This window comes from Chaetodon trifascialis, chromosome 7 (genome assembly GCF_039877785.1).
Source record: "Chaetodon trifascialis isolate fChaTrf1 chromosome 7, fChaTrf1.hap1, whole genome shotgun sequence".
In the NCBI taxonomy this organism is placed as follows: Eukaryota; Metazoa; Chordata; class Actinopteri; order Chaetodontiformes; family Chaetodontidae; genus Chaetodon; species Chaetodon trifascialis.
In genome coordinates, this window is record NC_092062.1 from 28,543,133 (window position 1) to 28,560,045 (window position 16,913).

General features: G+C 43.5%; 3 protein-coding genes across 3 annotated transcripts; 2 read left to right on the plus strand and 1 right to left on the minus strand.

Moving 5' to 3' along the window:
* The first annotated feature begins 1,416 nt into the window (after positions 1 to 1,416).
* On the plus strand, positions 1,417 to 8,693 carry tnfaip8l2b (tumor necrosis factor, alpha-induced protein 8-like 2b). The gene is made up of 3 exons (XM_070965591.1): positions 1,417 to 1,850; positions 6,716 to 7,039; positions 7,313 to 8,693. Exons 2-3 carry the CDS (start codon positions 6,722 to 6,724, stop codon positions 7,553 to 7,555), a joined length of 561 nt encoding a protein of 186 aa, XP_070821692.1. The 5' UTR covers positions 1,417 to 1,850; positions 6,716 to 6,721; the 3' UTR covers positions 7,556 to 8,693.
* On the minus strand, positions 8,619 to 11,938 carry lysmd1 (LysM, putative peptidoglycan-binding, domain containing 1). The gene is made up of 3 exons (XM_070965586.1): positions 11,369 to 11,938; positions 10,659 to 10,966; positions 8,619 to 10,045 (listed from the first exon to the last, which is right to left on the minus strand). The coding sequence occupies exons 1-3, from the start codon at positions 11,546 to 11,548 to the stop codon at positions 9,862 to 9,864; spliced, it is 672 nt and encodes a 223-aa protein (XP_070821687.1). The 5' UTR covers positions 11,549 to 11,938; the 3' UTR covers positions 8,619 to 9,861.
* A 267-nt stretch (positions 11,939 to 12,205) lies between these two features.
* On the plus strand, positions 12,206 to 16,902 carry scnm1 (sodium channel modifier 1). Its single transcript, XM_070965582.1, has 8 exons — positions 12,206 to 12,362; positions 12,536 to 12,606; positions 12,707 to 12,795; positions 13,212 to 13,306; positions 13,695 to 13,795; positions 13,891 to 14,039; positions 14,123 to 14,234; positions 14,808 to 16,902. Exons 1-8 carry the CDS (start codon positions 12,312 to 12,314, stop codon positions 14,908 to 14,910), a joined length of 771 nt encoding a protein of 256 aa, XP_070821683.1. The 5' UTR covers positions 12,206 to 12,311; the 3' UTR covers positions 14,911 to 16,902.
* The last annotated feature ends 11 nt before the right edge of the window (positions 16,903 to 16,913 follow it).

A 16,913-nucleotide genomic window follows, 5' to 3' on the forward strand; every position in this document is an offset into this window, starting at 1 on the left:
AAGTGACATAATTGAAGTTCCTCTTATTATCTCATAACCAAAAGAGGCAAGTGTGTAAGCTGTGTACAGTATGAGGGTGAAACAGGTAAGAGCCCGTTCCTTCACACACACACCAGTACACACAAACACATGCGAGCGTGCACACTCACACACACAGATATTCAGCTGAGTGCTCCCTGCCGATGTTTCCTTGTGAGATGTCATTACATGATAAAGAGGAAGCCATCAGGAAACCGCTTAAGCACTACTTCCTGTCTGTTGCCATGGTGACAGACCTCATTCTGCAGTTGCAAAGTTTACCGTGACTTTACTCGACTTAATTTCTTGCAGAAGGGCCGAGTGGGAGGCAAAACAAAGAGGCAGGTGTGTTCGGCCCTTCGCCGCACGCTGGTGGGCCGCTAACCCGTCCAGGCACTCCCCTTAGTCCAGCTGGGTCTCAGCGTCACCTTTAACCCCAACATCTGACAACAATTAGCATTAGCGAGGGCTCATTGGACGATTCTTTTTGAAAGGCCCGAGCCTCAGCCAGCAGCCCTTCAGCACAGCTGGTTGCCATTCAGATAAACCTACAGATACACAAACAGTTTGAGGATCAGGGGACACTTCCTGATTCTAAATGAATTGCTGAATTCATGTTGGACATGTTTGCGGACACTGATTGCTCTGTTGTGAACAATAGCAGCCTCAATGTTGGTTTATTCTGGATTATATCCTATGTTACCCTCAACCATATTTACATTTCACTCATTGAAATCAAACTTCAGAAGGTCGACAAGTTTTATGACGGCCAGCTCAACAAACAAAGCTTCATTTATAAGACACCGGCCTTCAGTTTTTATCAGCCCGTGCTTGTGGCCACAGTGAAACTCACCGCTCTCAAGGGGAATTACTTTATGAAGGGTATTTTTCACCGCGACTAATTATCAGGGACAAAGTGCACTCACATTATCGTGATGTCAAAGCTGAAGTTAAGTTAAAATCCCTTCAGGACCAAGCTGAGAAGCATCAAAATGTAGATGACACACAGCCGAACAGCCTGAGCGACACATGCACGAAGCAGGATGAGAGCATTTTGTATCACGCTGGAAGTGCACCGTGTTCATAAACTTTATATCAAAAGAGCCGCAGGTTGGTAAAAGTGTTTCGCTTCAGCACATTCAGTAAGGTGTGACTGCGTGCACGTGTGTGTTCAGACACGCTCCCGGCTACTCATTGTTTTGATTGTACCTTGAACAAGAGACCCACGGGGAGGGACACGGCGCTCAGCGGCACTGACAGGAGCCGCATTCCAGCCAAGGTGAACACAAAAAGGGGGGTTAAGCCACTCCCTTTTCAACTGGCTGCATCACTGGATTATTGCTAAATTCTTTCTGGGGTTTTCACTTGTCAGTACAAGCAGAGGCACAACATCAGCAATACAGGGACGAGCAGAGAGAGACGCATTCAGGGAGAGTGCCAAGGTGTGATGAGCCAGGGCAAGAGAGGAATACAGCAGTTTGAAGAGTCTGACTTTGAATTTCAGAGGGAAACAAGCTGGAGAACAGTGAGAGAGAGAGAGAGAGAGAGAGAGAGAGAGAGAGAGAGAGAGAGAGAGAGACACTCACGCTGAGGGGTGTGTCATAGCAATTTAGTTCCTCAAGGAAGTGCAACTCAACATTATCTTAAGATAGGGTGGCAGCACTGACAGAGGTGCTGCAGGAGGGCTGTTTCTGGGGGGTTTGGCTCTGCTCGAGGTGAAAATGAAGGGATCTCATTAAATCAACTGACCTGTGCTGTCAACCTGAGACACAGAGCAGAGGGAGAGGTATCTGACACAGACCAGGAGGGAGGGGGACTCAGAAAAGACACAGGTAAGACACTTCTGCCTTGTTCATGTAGCAGTAACACAAAAAAAAATCCTCTGGGCCAAGATTAGTGTCTGTGCTGTTTGTTCTTGGAAAAATTAAGCGCGTTCATGGCCGGCACCCAGAAGAGACGGGCCGAGTCGAGGGATGACTGGAACAAATTGTGTGACTTCTCTGCACTTCCCCATCTCGAGCGCGGGTTGGGAGATATGCGTGTGCGCTCGCAGTCATGCTGGAACAAGTACAGCGACATGCACAGATGTAGAGCTCGCACTTTTGTTTGCGCATGCTGGGAGTTGCTCAACTCAAATCTCGAGGCAGTGGACTTTCCCTCCGTCGCTGGCCTACTTTGATCTGAAGCGCGTTAGGTGAGAGGCACATGCAGGGAAAGATGTCACTCGTGTTGAGGCGCAGATGCCAGCTGCACATACGACCCCGCGGGCCTCTGCTGATGACGCCGCGCTGTGCCGTTTCACCAACTGCTGTCTGTTTCGCTTCCCTTTTGAGGCATTGTACACGGGTGCTGGGGTTGAGCAACGATGATTCAGAAGCGTTGTGCAATGTTGACAGAGAAACTGCAATATGTGCTTTTTGAGGATTTCAAAATGCTTCCTTTTCTTCTGCTTCTAATCTCGCATAAAGAATTCAACATGCCAATGAAGTGAGGAAACATGATGAGTTACAAGCTTCTCAAGAAGCTAAAAACAAGACGCGCATCTCAACCTTGAGCCCCGTTTCAAAACGGAAGTGACGCTTCATCCTGGCACAAAACTCCTCTTGCACAGAAAGCTGCTGTAGACGGACAGACAGATCCTGCAGTTTTACTATTATCTTTTAATCCTCTCCGGGTTCATCACCAGGAGAAAATAAAGGTTTCGACCAGTTCAATAGAACCACCTTTGTAGCTCAGCGATGGCCTTTCAGTAATAGCCTCCTTGTTTTCATCTGATTGAGTGATATGGCTTTTCTATGTTTTTTTCTGGAACATTCTCATTGTTCAACCTGATCAAAGGCTGCGGGCGGCTGAGAGAGACCTCACCCCCTCCTCTCGGTCTCATCAGCTACAACTCAGTCCACCCGGCCCCCAGCCTGGCGCTGAAAGCCAATGAGTGTCAATCTGTGGAGCTCGTCGTAACGAGGCCCTGCTGCACTCCAACAACAGAACAAGGCTCACTGTGAGTCAAAAGGGGCTTCGTGAGTCCCCCTCTGAGCCCTGCGAGAGGATTCATCTTCATACTTCCACACGGAGGGAAACAAGCACACAAACACACGTAAAAATTCTTTTATTCGCAAAAACACCTCAAAGCAAAAACAACCGGAAACCACTTTTACTCAAAAATGCGCATCCACGTGCGCACAAGCTCATACTTGAACACAAACACTGAGGCTGCAGTCATCTGAGGAATGCTAAATATTTACCTCTCCTGCCTGCCTGGATGGCTGCACCAATCAGCGCTCTCTCTTTGACTGTCCATTAACCCAACGCTTGAGGATTCCTCGCCGCCTGGCGGTTACAGTTACTCTGGCAACAAGTGCGACCATCTCTGCAGCAACAGTTCCACCTCTGCTCTGTTCCTTTTCGTTCTGTACCTCTGACAGCGGCAGATCTCGCTCGGTGCACAGGTGCTCGTCGATCCAGGCGGGCATTTGCGATGGAAACAAACACTTGAACATGTAATGCAGTCACTCTCTGGTGGATGTCAACACCAGACCAGTGCTTAAAAGCCCTCTTCAGTCCATCTACACCAGAAAATTGATGCTCAACGTTCAAAGCGTCCTCGAGGTGACGGACTGAACGACGTCCATTACAGAAATGCGGTTTCATGGCAGTGTTTCAACACTCTCCAAACGGCTACGACTTCCTGATAGATCCACATAAAATAAACAATGCAGATGCACAGAAAGCCAAGCAGCGAGCAGTCTCCAGCTGCGGACTCACATTTCACTATGTGGAAAACTGGCTGATGACTATGCACTGCGCACGTCCCTCAAATCCCTGTAGTCTTTTTAGCAAATAAATGAGATTGAAGCATGAATTTGAAATAGCTATCACGCTGCTCCACTTCCATTATCACCGTTCAGGGAAATTAATCTAATGAATGTTCTTTAATTCCCCACAGGGAACCCAAAGCTTTTGTAACAAAGCGAGCTATTAGAAATGTGACACTTGTTCAAAATGAATGGCTGTGCATGTATTATGGCACCCAGTCAAATATCCTATAAAAGTGACTGTTTGCTTATTATGGATGCTGCAGCCCGGATTGGGTGCACCCCAGGGACAGAGAGTCAGCGCTGCCTATTTGCATGATATGATCGTTAATGTGACTGGATCACTCTTTCGTTCATTAGCAAGATGCGGAGCTGTTTGCTGACTGTGCATCACTGGAGTCGGACAATGTCATCATCTGAATAACGCGGCCTACTATGCACAAACATGGAACATGAAAGCAGCCATCGGGAAGTCAATTAACTGACAGCTTTCAGGCAACATGTTGCACATGTTTCAGTGACACATCAGCTGTTGTTGTTTTACCCAAAGGCAGACCTCAGGCCGGTAATTAAGGTCACCACTGCATTCAGGGAGCTCACTTTCTGGTCTTGCTCCATCATTGATGCAATCTGGAAACAGCAGGCATGGACCTGCCTCAGCTATGCAGCCTACCTGTTCCTCTCAAATACTTGTCCACACAGGCCAGAAGTCGGCTTTAGTGTGGAAATTTACACCCAAAGAGGCTCAGTAACTCTTGCAGGCCTGATCACACCTCTCTGGGTGTATAAATGTGTAAATATAAGGCCAAATGGAGCACAGGAAGTAGGCGAGGATACGCGGCAGTCTCAGAGGCACTGACGCATGCAGCAGATACTGTATGTCTTCGCCGACTCGCCGACTGATCGCAAACACTTTGGATTAAGGTGAAGTGGGTGTTAAGCATTTAAATAAAACTTCAGTTGTTCTCTATGTGTGTGTTTGGGGATGTGGGATTGGAGATACAACTTGGATTTAGCCATCAAGCATCAGGATCAAGTATTCCACAAGGATTCATCTATTGTGTCATGTTGCTCTGATCCTTTCAGCCTTTGTTTTATTGCTGTGGGAATTTGACCTTATTTCGCTTGCCCAATCTTTGTACACTTCTCTAATAAGAATGTCAGCTAAATAAAATGGAGTTTTCCTCTGTGTATGATTCACTCCAAATCTACCTGTTTTCATGTTAGAGATTATGGGAAAATGAGACGTAATTAAAAGGGAATTAATTCAAACTGTGTTGACAAATCAAAGATAAACAGTGGATTTTGTAGTTGTGCCATAGCATGCTGCATGCATGCTGATGACATCCCTGGGGGGGTTCTCTGTGATGGATGCTAGGTGTGGTTAAACTCTCAGTGGGGAAATTAAAAGCCACAGTGGAGCCTCTTCCATGGTACTTTTCCCTTTTGGCATAATTTGCGCGTTAGATACAAAAACAAACACTGAAAGTAACAGCAGGGCTTCAAACGTGACACTTTATTTTCCGTATCTGTTCATTTAGCACTGTCGGGATATCAATTAACTTTTTATCAACAAACATTTGCTAAAAACGGTGTCATTGAAATGTACTTCAGCGATGTGTGCGAAGGAGTGTGTGGCTAGGTGGCAATCTGAAGTTTAGAGAGTGAAAGCAATGACTGGAGGGTCGCCAGCTTAAATCCCCAGATCATCTGGGAACTTTGGATAAGGGAAGCGAACATGTGTTGCCCTCCCCAGCCTCCATAACAACAAACAGTTGGCCCTTAAACATGGCACTTAACCTCCAACGACTCCACTGAAGCTGCTCATTGTCTGGCAGTAAAAGCCTGAAGTTGTGCCGAGCAGCAGCCAGGTGTGAAAATGCTGTTCTATAAATACCTTCATTATTTTGGGTAGATCAGGCTCTCCTCGTACATTTTGCTCTTATATTTTTACCTCCGCTGAGGAGGTTCTGTTTGTCTGTTTGTCAGCAGGATTACAGAAAAAAACTACTCGTTTCTTGAAACTTGGTGGAAAGGTGTAGCGCGAGCCAAGGAAGAACCCATTAAATTCTGGAGCAGATCCGAATCACAGGGTGGACACACAAACTAGTTTTCACTTTTGTTAACTTTGCGAGATGGAGCTCTGGGCCACGGCAGAATAAATGCCACGTATCTTAAAATCTAATAGATGGTAGTAAAGTTCAATGGTGACAAAACGCAGCCAAATGTAGAGATACCATGGCTCCGTATCACAGTCCACTCTCACAGTTATTTTCTGGGGTGTCTACACATGTAGCTGCTCAAACTTCACACAGGAAGCAGTCGTAATGGAGGACTTGGGGACGGCGGTTTCATGAGAAAACTGGTACAACTGTAACATCGCCAAACCTGTAACCACAGTTTTTCTCAAACTAAGGTGTGGCTACAGAAATACACATTTGCATATTGTAGAAGAGCTGACTATGGGTCTTGGTGGAGGCCTGCATTATCCTGTATTAGTTATTCAAGCGATGTGAAAGCATAAAACAGTCATAATTAGTCTTAATCTGGTGTGGTATGGACAGAGACATGGACTTCTTGTATGAAACATAACTGTCTCACGCACACGCAAATGAACAATCAATCCACTCAGAGAAAGCTGGACTTAAATGTTCCATATTTTTGCCTCTGTAACTGGAGTATTACGTGCAGTTCACTGATTCTGGATGAAGTCTTAATGTACAACTGTCTAAGCAATGTTGGAAACGACTAATTTGCACCAATTACTGCTGCAGTTTTAATCACTAAAGTAACCCTGAATCCTTAATAGGGAAGCAACATTGTCAGTCATCAACATTATCATTAAAATGTAAAATGCTTCTTCCTTCTCCCTGACAACTCAGGCAACCATGGATGCCTTCAGCTCAAAGGACATGGCCTTGAGGGCGCAGAAGAAGATCCTCAGCACCATGGCCTCCAAAAGCTCTGTCCAAATGTTCATCGATGACACCACCAGCGAGATCCTGGATGAACTGTACCGCATCTCCAAAGAGTTCACGGGCAACAAAACAGAGGCCCAGAAGGTGATCAAAAACCTGATCAAGATTGCCGTGAAGATTGGCGTGCTGTTCAGGAACAACCGTTTTAGCACAGAAGAGCTCGGAGTGGCCCAAGATTTTAAGAAGAAGCTGCACCAGGGGGCCATGACGGCTATCAGCTTCTATGAGGTACATTTCCACACATTATCCTTAATGAAAAACTGTATGTACTAGCATTTAGGTACTTCTTTAGATTAAGGGTTAGGGTTAGGCTTAAGGTTGAGTAGATATCCTGAAAAAGGACTGGATTCATTCATAATATTTGAGTTTGGTACCATATATAAAGCTCATGTTCTGCTCACAGTCATAAATCCCCTATGAGTTGATGTCTTCTGTTGATTGTGGATATTAGAGAAGAACCGTCACAGTAATAACATTCTGTATTTCCCCACGCTGGGGCAGGTGGACTTCACCTTTGACAGGGCAGTGATGGAGGAGCTCCTGACCAGCTGCAGGGATCTGTTGCTGAAGCTGGTCAACAACCACCTAACCACTAAATCCCACGGTCGCATCAACCACGTCTTCAACCATTACTCCGACCCAGAGCTCCTGACCAAACTGTACGACCCCAGCGGCCCCTTCCGACCCAACCTCACCAAGGTCTGCAAAGGACTCAATAAACTGGTGGAGGACGGGACAATATGACACGGAACCAATGAAATGTCAGTCAGACACTGGGAGATCTACAGGAAGACTCACTTGAGACTCAGAACTGTTGGACAAAATTGGTCTTACTGCTGCTGAGGACCGGCAACGTACGACAAGCGCTTTGAGAACAAAACTGCTGCCCCATTGTTCTCAAAGAATATGTGGGATAAAAATAAAGTTGGCTGAGTCATTCCTCAAGTCTTTGATGTTTAGAGGTAATACATACCATTATAATTGTGATAAATACCTGTCTACTCAGACAAAGTTCTCAGAAACCAAACTTGAATACAAACTGTTTTATACTATATCAGCTGTTTTACTAGACTATGAAATTACATCCAATGTTTAATAATTAAGACCTTTAAATGCCGGACTACTGATGTTATGTATTCTGGAGAGGACGAGTTATAACAGCTGGACAGATTGCATAAACAGGCAGGGCATGATGCCACTGTAATATCACACTGCCATCTGGTGGTCAACATGATGCATCAGCAGCTCAGTGTGCTGTATTTCCTGAGGCGTCTGGAAGACAATGCAGCCAGTAATAAAGCAAACACCCCCACAGTGGACAGTTACACCAACACTTTGTAGTCTCAGCTTCAAAACATGCTTAGGAGCATCAAAAAGACTAACTCCTAAACGGTGTTGACTACACAAGCTTGAACATTAATCCTATAATTCATGTTTTTCTGGAGATTGGATCACAGGTGTCATTCTTTGGTTTTACATTACAAAGACATCGAATATCAACAGACAAGGGGGCAAAAAAAATCAAGCCCAGAGTGGACAAACCATCATATATAATAGCCAAATATTGCAATTTAGCATTTAACTGCTACAATATTCTGTTCTTTGTGTAAACAATGTGAAGAAAAATGATTAAATGACAGAATGCTGTGGACAAAGACTGAGTGCTAATGAGAGTCAGCAGTTTGTGGAGGTGGTGCTTTTTTAAGGTCAAGAGGACTCAAGCTTGTAAAACAAGTGTGGACAAACATCATGTCTGTGTACACGCACACGCACACACACACACACATTTAAACATACAGATCGAAATCTCATGAATTTAAACATTTATTCTAATATACTAAAACGAACAATACAAAACTCATGAATAAAAAACAATAAACAATAAAAAGATTCCTCTCAAAATATATTCTAAGACATGTCTCTCTTTTTAAACTTTGGCTAATTTACAGTTTCAATTCTTCAGCAGGGACAGACAGAACAATATATGAGCAACGTAAATCTCTCAGTGTTACAGTGAACATGATCTATATGCTTTATAAACTATGGCTGAAGCACTGAGTCACAAAACTTGGCTAACTTTATATTAGCATGATGTGAGGTAGCATTACACATAAACCACTTGTTGAGTCGCATGACTGAACCAACATGTGACTGCGAAACTCTCATTCTTAACATTTCACGCTCTTACATCCTGCATGTGAAAACAACACACACAGCTATGTGGGAATATTGAGCTTTTCATCATCTACAGTGTGTCTCAACACATAAACAAAAAGACTCCACGAGTACAATAACCTGTTAAAAAATAGTGCTGCTTCCCGTGTATCTCAAAAGGAGATGTGAAGAGACCTTTGAGCAGCTGGAGAAACCAGACGATTGAACTTGATTAAAAATAGAAAATGAATGTCAAAGGGAACATGAATAATACAGTCGAGTGCAGCAATATTCCACTGTAGCGTCCAGTCCTGCAAACCCAATGTGACCTTGGTGGTATTGGGAACTAGTGAGAGTGAGACCTCTTACTTTTTGTCTGTGCTAAAGAGCAGCCAGCCTGTGACTGACAATCATCCACTGTGTCAACATGATTATTTGTCTTGTGTTATCTGCCGGTATGTAAGCAACACCACGTTCAAGAGGTGAGCAGCACTAGCTAGCTAACAAGTAGCACAAAGTTTATTTAGTCACCTGTGCAGGTAAGCAAATAGTGGTTAGAAAGGAAAAAAAACAGCCCAGTCTCTGGTCTAACTTTGTGTTTCCCTGCATCTCTAACAGCAAACAGCGGATCACTCGCATTATGAGATCCTGGTTCAAGCATCTTGTATGTTTACTGGCTCAATGATGCTGGTGAACTTTACTCAAGGCGCTGACTGACAACACATTTTATGATACCTGATAATACTGAAGCAGTCAGTGCCATAAAAGCATCAAAGTTTGGTACCCAGGCCTAGATCTATTCCTTTATTTTTCGTTATTATCCTGGAGGCCAAACCCTGTGGCAGGGCTCTCTGGGAGACTTCCTTTAATGATCAGGGTGAAACCGCAGAAACACGTCACAGCTGAAAGATCTCATCTTCCCTGTCTCTCAGTTTCTTGGTGAGTTTGGTGATAGTTAGGGGCACCGCTCCATGTGCTCCCTGCTGCTGCGTTCTGGAAGACGCAATGACACTCTGCGATCTTGTGAGGGGCCGCCACTCTGATGTCCTGCTGGTGCAAGCTGCTTCCAGGGCAGCAACCCTTTGAAGAACAAACACGAGAAAACATGCAGAGTCTGGTGACTGATATGATTCCCACAAGCAGCCCGCATTCATGTTTGGCCGCCTTCAGTGATACAATCCCAATTCCAAGGACGCTGGGACATAAATAAAAACTGAATGCAAGTACAAACAAACTATGTTTACTTACAACAGTTTTAGGAAATGTTTCTGAGCCCATGTAGTAATATCCTTTATGCAATCATGTGTTTCAGAAAGTGCTTGTGAATGACTGAGCCTTTTGAGGATTCCCCTCAAAGCAGGAAGTGGTTCATAAGACTAAGGAGGTCAGGGAGACGGATGGATGTACTAAGTGTTGGACTTGTGGACCAAGGTTCATGTAGTGTCTCATACCAGAAGTCAGCATCAAAATTCACATACGATAATCCTATATTGATATTTATATATTTGGCCATGCCGTAAGATAAGAAAGAAAACACAAAATCTAAAAGGGTTGATGTGTGTAGGAAACTGTATACAGTATACTTTCAGGATATTAAGACTGACAGCAAAGACTCACTTGAATGACAACATTGAAGTCGCTGTCTGTCTGAACAGTACAAACAAGCAAAGCAGTGAGAGCCATGTGGACGTACCTCTCCTCTGACTCCTGGTATCCTCTGACAGCAGCCTGCTTGGACAAACTTATCAAACCATCCAGCCTTTTCAAAAAATCCACTGGGGTGAGGTCTGACGCTCTTTCTCTGCCACCATCTTGCCTCTCCTCAGAGGAGCTCCCCGTGGGCCCAACACTGCCAGCATTGTCTTCGTCGCTGTCCTCTAAAACCAAGTCCACTCCGTTGCTACTGTGGTCCAAGTCTGACAGCACAGGGATTGACAAGGACTTCTTCAGGAATATCGAGTCATTGGTGTACATCCTGTTTGCTCTTTTGATTTGCTCCATCTGTAAGAGAAGATTACCTCGTCAGCCTTTTGAAAATGTAAAAGTAATTGATTCTATACACTTTTTGCTTTATTTTACTAACGTCATGAACAGGACAGATGCATGTTCATTCATTCATTCATTCATTCATTCATACATACATACATGGGCCATGAAGGTTAATAGTTCAAAATTGTACAAAAGATGCAGTAGCCAAGAAAAAAAATGAGAAAAACGTATATACTGTACATATAGTATTTATATGAAATAGCATTACACAAGTTCAGATATCCAAATATTTCAAACAGTAGCATAACATCACAATATCATATGTTTTCATTATCGTGTTCAAATGAATGGCTGAGGGAACAATGCAGGAATATAATTACAATTAAAGTAGTTTCAGGAGTAAGTTATACTTACAGACACTCCATATTTCAGGGCCAGGCCTTGTAGTGTTTCTCCAGGTTGAATTTTGTGCTCAATGCGTCTCTGGCGGACCGGAGAGAGCGGAGACCGGACCAAACTGCCGTAAGACCTCGTACGGCTGCCGCGGAGGAGGCCGTTGCCCCCGGTTGGTAAAGGCGCCCGCTCCCCGGACATGGTCGTGAACCACTTAGCTAAAGTTGAGTTGGCAACCGAGCCAACGGTATACGGTTTCCGGCAAACGTCAATGTTGTTCACATCATGAAAATACAGCTTACACCGAGTAGCAGCTTAGTTAGCCTCCTAGCATCACTTAGCTAACGTTAGCTAATTAACGTTGACACTTGACACACGTCTTTTTTTCGAGTGTCAAACTGTGACTGTATCTTGCTAAAGTCCCCCGTCGAACTTCTGCCAAAGCTAATGACAGTGACTTAAAATACTTGACTACAAGTTTAACCTACCTTGTATCTCAAACAAATTCTTGAAAAGTTGCTGATAAAGTTGTGAATGTTGTCATGTTTCCGGGAGTCATCTGTCTGCTGCCATGTTGCCATGACTGCCGTGTTGCGTGACCAGTCCCATGATTCGTCACAAGCGCTGCATTCAGGGCAATTACAGAAAATTAGACAAAATGAAATTTTAACATACAGCCGACGGTTTGAAACAGAATTTATCCTTTTCATATGCATAGTCATGGCGTTGTAGTGGTGTGTGAATTCTCAAATTTAAGACAAACGAGTCAAAATCATTTTGAGCAAAAAATAACTTACCGCGTAAAAACTGAGCGGAACGTTATTCTAACGGGAATTCGTATTTCCCATTCCATCTGTTGACCGGGAACTCCACATTGCTGTTAGGGTTTAGCTTGTTGTCGTGAAGTAGCTAGTTAGCTAACCGGTTTCTGGCACCTGTTTTAAGATTAATAATCGTAATAATTATGTCATTTAAAAGGGAAGGTAATGACAAGAGTCAACTGAACATCCTAAAGGTGAGAATGTATCTATTCATATATTTTTCTTTTCTAGAAGAGACTTCAGCTGAGATGCTAGGTTGTTATGGTTAGCATCCCGTTAGCTACCTGTATCCATCTGTAGTGTAAAACGAAGCTTCTTAAATCACTGAAAAACGATTAATTAACCACCATACCATTCCTGGTTTCAGAAACGGCGTGTAGCAGATCTTTTGTCTAATTTTATTCCAGAGGATGAAGCAGCTCTTCTGAAAAATGGAAGGTGAAGTTAACTTGTAACTTGGTGTTGTTAAAGGCTGTTCATGTATAGCTAGCAGCAGGTGACATGAATCTGACATTCAACCTGTTCATTTGATTTCTAGATACACCTGCCTTATGTGCTCCTACCGGCCTGTGTTCGATACAGTTGAAATGCTGACAGTCCACAGAAAGGGGAAAAGGCATCTAGAAGGTGAGACATTTCATGCAAACAGTAGATCATTATATGAGTTATTTTGTGGTAAAGTGTTTAGGTAATGATTATCTGTCCCACCTCTCTCAGACAGCCTGTCTTGTATTCAGAGTTTCTTAAATGGAAGCTCCAGGAATTAAACCAGTCCATTTTACACTGTCAGACACCAAAATATGATTTTTGTTGCTGTTGTCAATTAAGAGTCTGTTGTTGCAATGATGCATAAATAAAGTAAGAATCCAATATTGTAATAAAGTCATGCAGCTCATCATACAACAAGAGATATTGAAGGAATAGCTACAGCACAATGGTAAAAATGAAATTCATGTTGTCTCATGGTATGTATCCTCATGTCCTCCAACCTTCAATATCCACACCTTAAATTGACTAAATGGCTTTATGTTGTACTTCTACAGGATTAAAAGCATTCTACGGCAAGAAAGCACAGTTAAAGAACGAAATAACAAAAAGACAACATGAGAACTACGTCCAGACGGAAGACAAAAGACAGGTTGGTAACTTTATCTTATACAGCTGTGAACATAAGCTGTGTTTGCTAAAGCAAACCTTCCATAGGAAGGAAAAGTTGTTTTTGGAGAGAGGAGTCAGTCTGATCACTGGACAAGCAGAAGGTCAATGAAACATCACTGGAGATAAAGACATGAGCTGACGTCTTTGTTTAACTGGCTCAGACTGTTGATCCATGTTGTTGTTTCGTGTCAGAGTCGTTGTGAGACCCTGTGACGACCACATGTCCCTGACAAATGACATTCTGCCTACCAGTTTAAAGTTGTTGCCTGTTGTGGAAAAGATAAACAACACTTGACTTCTGGGTGAGATCTCAGTGGTGTTTGAGACCCTTGTACAGTTCTCCATGCTGTGTTTTGTTGTGTTTTTAGGAACCCTCCTGTTCAGCGCCTTTACTCGCACAAACACGGAAGCTTACGCATCACGCTTTATTGAAGACTGTACCGTACAACAGCTGCCATAGAAAAACCAGGTGAGTGAAATGTTTTTTTTTAATATCCCCACAAATATTTTTAAAGCATTGAGGAAGAACACAGTTTTAAACATAAATCTGTCATTATGTTTTAGTACAAAATCTGAAAAGGGACCACTGTCCATCGGCTCCGATCCCAGGGACACCACTTCCAGCAAAACGGCATCAGAACACGAAAAAGCACGTCCAAAAAGTGAAGCGTCACATAATTTAACACAAAGCAGCTCAGGCAGCTGCACAGCAGGTAAAGTCTGTCATAGAAAACCTTACTAATCATAGAAAACGCAGCCAGGATTGTCCTTTAACTGTGGACATGTTTTAATAAAGGGTCACATCCATCAGAAGACAGAAACGGGTCTCAGGCTGCAGTGACACAGGAAGCAGAGCCAATAAATGCCCAGAGGAGGAGCGAGCTGGAGCACTACCTCCAACTGAAAAGGTACGAACAGTGGTGGAGTGCTGGGTATACATAGGATTGCAAAGGCATGACCCGCCCCACTCTGCCTCTGATTGGCTGGTACTCATTACCTTGGTTGGTTGGTTGGTTGGTTAGGTTTAGGCATGAGGAGTGATGATTGGTTAGAGTAAGAATATCAGTAGGCCAGGGTGTTGCCTTCATCATCCTAGGAATAAAACAGATGTGCAGCCTTCCTGCGCTTTTGTTTTAACTCTTGGATTTTCAAGTACTGAATTCATGAAATTAATATTAAAGATGAAGCAAACTGCTGAAATAAAAATTTGTTTCAGAATCACAAATGATCTCATGATGCTACACTGGTGCTTTTAGGGTGAGGGGCAAACACCAGGGCATGTGTTTTGAGTATACCCACTTCTCCAGGCACCACCATCATCACTGCTCACTGAGCTGTTGTTTGTTTTGTTTTGGCTTTTAAACTGAGGCTAAACATGACTGAAGTTGCACATTTTAACTACTAGATGTCAGTTCAGTATATTTGTGTCCGCCTCATGATTTTCAGTGCATTTCATCTTTCTTTCTTTGTCATTGTCTCAGTCAGGGGTGGTTGCAAGACCGGAGCGGCCAGTGGGTGAAGGACGAGAATGTGGAGTTTGATTCCGATGAGGAGGAGCCTCCTTCGCTGCCTACGAGTCACTGAGAGGACAAAGAACTGTGGGAAAGCACAGGCTAGCTTGTACCACAGTGGTACGTTCAGGAGCCATGGTGCTGTTTGAAACAGCCGGAGCTTCACGTGCAGCGACTCTCTTAAACAGATCGACCTTCCATTGAATTCCGTGGTTTCCCTAAGCAGCACCAGCATTATCTTGGAGCTCGCGTCTTATTTGTAAAATGGGATTTCTGCTCACTGATGATCGTCAGCTGCTGCTGTTTTTGCCTGGAAAAGCTAAATGAAAAATGTAATTTTCACCCACATTAGTCCAAAAACATCAGCCTCATTCATGGAGCCTTCAGGATCAGACTGCAGCACCAAAAGCTGAACAAACATTGTAACGTACAGAATGCGTGAGACAATTTTCCATCACGCTTTGTTGTCTATTTTGCTCCTTTCAGTTGAGCCCTGTCTCCGCTCTGGTTGCACTAATCCTCAGTCAGCTCTACTATAAATCAGCAGCAGATAGGCTGTATTGGTGCTAATCTGGGTAGTGAAGCCACCGGTTAGCGTTCTTCACAATGTGTTCGTTCAGCACTGTTGGTATAAATTGGATAACACCGTCAGGGTCAGTGGGAGAGGGCGGAGGGTCTTAGCATGGGTTAGTTTCTGATGACACCACTAATATGTGTCGAAAGCACGCTCACTTCATTATTTGGGAGCTCAGCGTCACCGCCACATGAGGAGGCATTTAGCATGTTGACGATAGCTCTCGGTTGTTGTGGAGACTTGGCTGTGTGACATGTAAACACTTGGAAATCGCTTCTGCAAACAAATGTTTGGATATTTAAATTCTGATACCTTTAAAATCGTGTCTGTCCTTTCAGCATCACAGCTTGTCGCCCTGTGACGTAAAAAAAACAAAAACAAACGAAACACAATATGGTAAACACGTCTGTCACGGCATTCGTGGCACCCAGCATGACAGTCCAAAAATACACCTGTTTTACTGTGAAACGGCGATCAAAGGGAGGACAAACCCTCAGAATAGACTGTGTCAAGGCAACGTTGACTTTAAATCATTGTAAGATGGCAAACGTCAGTGAAGCCGGTGTGGCTGTAAAAAAGTGACCTTTGAGAAAACTAAACATTAGTTTTCTTCTTCTTGCTTCGTGGTCTCGTCCAACTCGACATAAAGTCAGAGCCCTTTAAAGAAATGAGGAAATGGGTTAAAGGAACGAGGGGAGGTCGTGTAGGAATGCTGTCACGCTCCTCAGAGGTTAGCAGCTGTTTCTGTTCATAAATCTCTGGGTGCTCACGGGTGCACCCCTCTTAAATTTGCTTCTTATATTTGGAACAAGGTAACTCAAGCCCAGTGGACCAGGTTATGTTTCCCATCAGGGTTTGGGGGGTTAAAAATAGCACAGGTGCTTGAGGGAAGTCAGAGGATCAGGAGAGACTTTGAGGGATTAAAGCGCTGTGATTCTTTGCATGAAGGATTCATCCTTAAATGACGCCGTGTATGTCAGCCTTGGGGTCATATTATCACTTGACAGTCAGTAAAGCAACTCATTTTGGGTTGAAATCCTGCATTTCCAGTGTCACTGGATCAAATACAGATTCATGTGACGCAATTAAATGTTCATTTGAGCTTCTTCAGCTGTAGATACTTAAATGCACCAAAGCATGTGCTGATTTGATGCATTTAAACCCAGATTTGTTGAGAATAGTCATATCCAACATGAATTACTGATGTCCAGATAAAGTGTGGAAACAATCAAATTAAACTTGCCAAAAATTTACAGAAAAATACTTGAATAGATATGTTTATTTAAAGTATTTACAGTTTGTTGTCTTCCCACAGATAGCACCACATTGGAAAAGTTTTCATGAATGAAAGGAGTTAATCTTTTGTGTGGGATGATGTCGGCGATGCGCTAAACTAAAAGCACAAAAAAAAAGACACTTCACATTTTGCTCGTGACCTATACATGCCTTTATGATGAATTCAGCAGTCTACAAAAAGCTGGCTGCAGGAAATGAAATGAAAT

Coding starts and splice junctions, on each gene's coding strand:
- tnfaip8l2b (XM_070965591.1), top strand. CDS start 6,722: ATGGATGCCTTCAGCTCAAAGGACATGGCCTTGAGGGCGCAGAAGAAG. Junction 7,040..7,312: donor CGGCTATCAGCTTCTATGAG/GTACATTTCCAC, acceptor ACGCTGGGGCAG/GTGGACTTCACCTTTGACAG.
- lysmd1 (XM_070965586.1), bottom strand. CDS start 11,548: ATGTCCGGGGAGCGGGCGCCTTTACCAACCGGGGGCAACGGCCTCCTC. Junction 10,967..11,368: donor CCCTGAAATATGGAGTGTCT/GTAAGTATAACT, acceptor CTTCTCTTACAG/ATGGAGCAAATCAAAAGAGC. Junction 10,046..10,658: donor TACCAGGAGTCAGAGGAGAG/GTACGTCCACAT, acceptor TGTTCTTCAAAG/GGTTGCTGCCCTGGAAGCAG.
- scnm1 (XM_070965582.1), top strand. CDS start 12,312: ATGTCATTTAAAAGGGAAGGTAATGACAAGAGTCAACTGAACATCCTA. Junction 12,607..12,706: donor GCTCTTCTGAAAAATGGAAG/GTGAAGTTAACT, acceptor TTTGATTTCTAG/ATACACCTGCCTTATGTGCT. Junction 14,040..14,122: donor CTCAGGCAGCTGCACAGCAG/GTAAAGTCTGTC, acceptor GTTTTAATAAAG/GGTCACATCCATCAGAAGAC.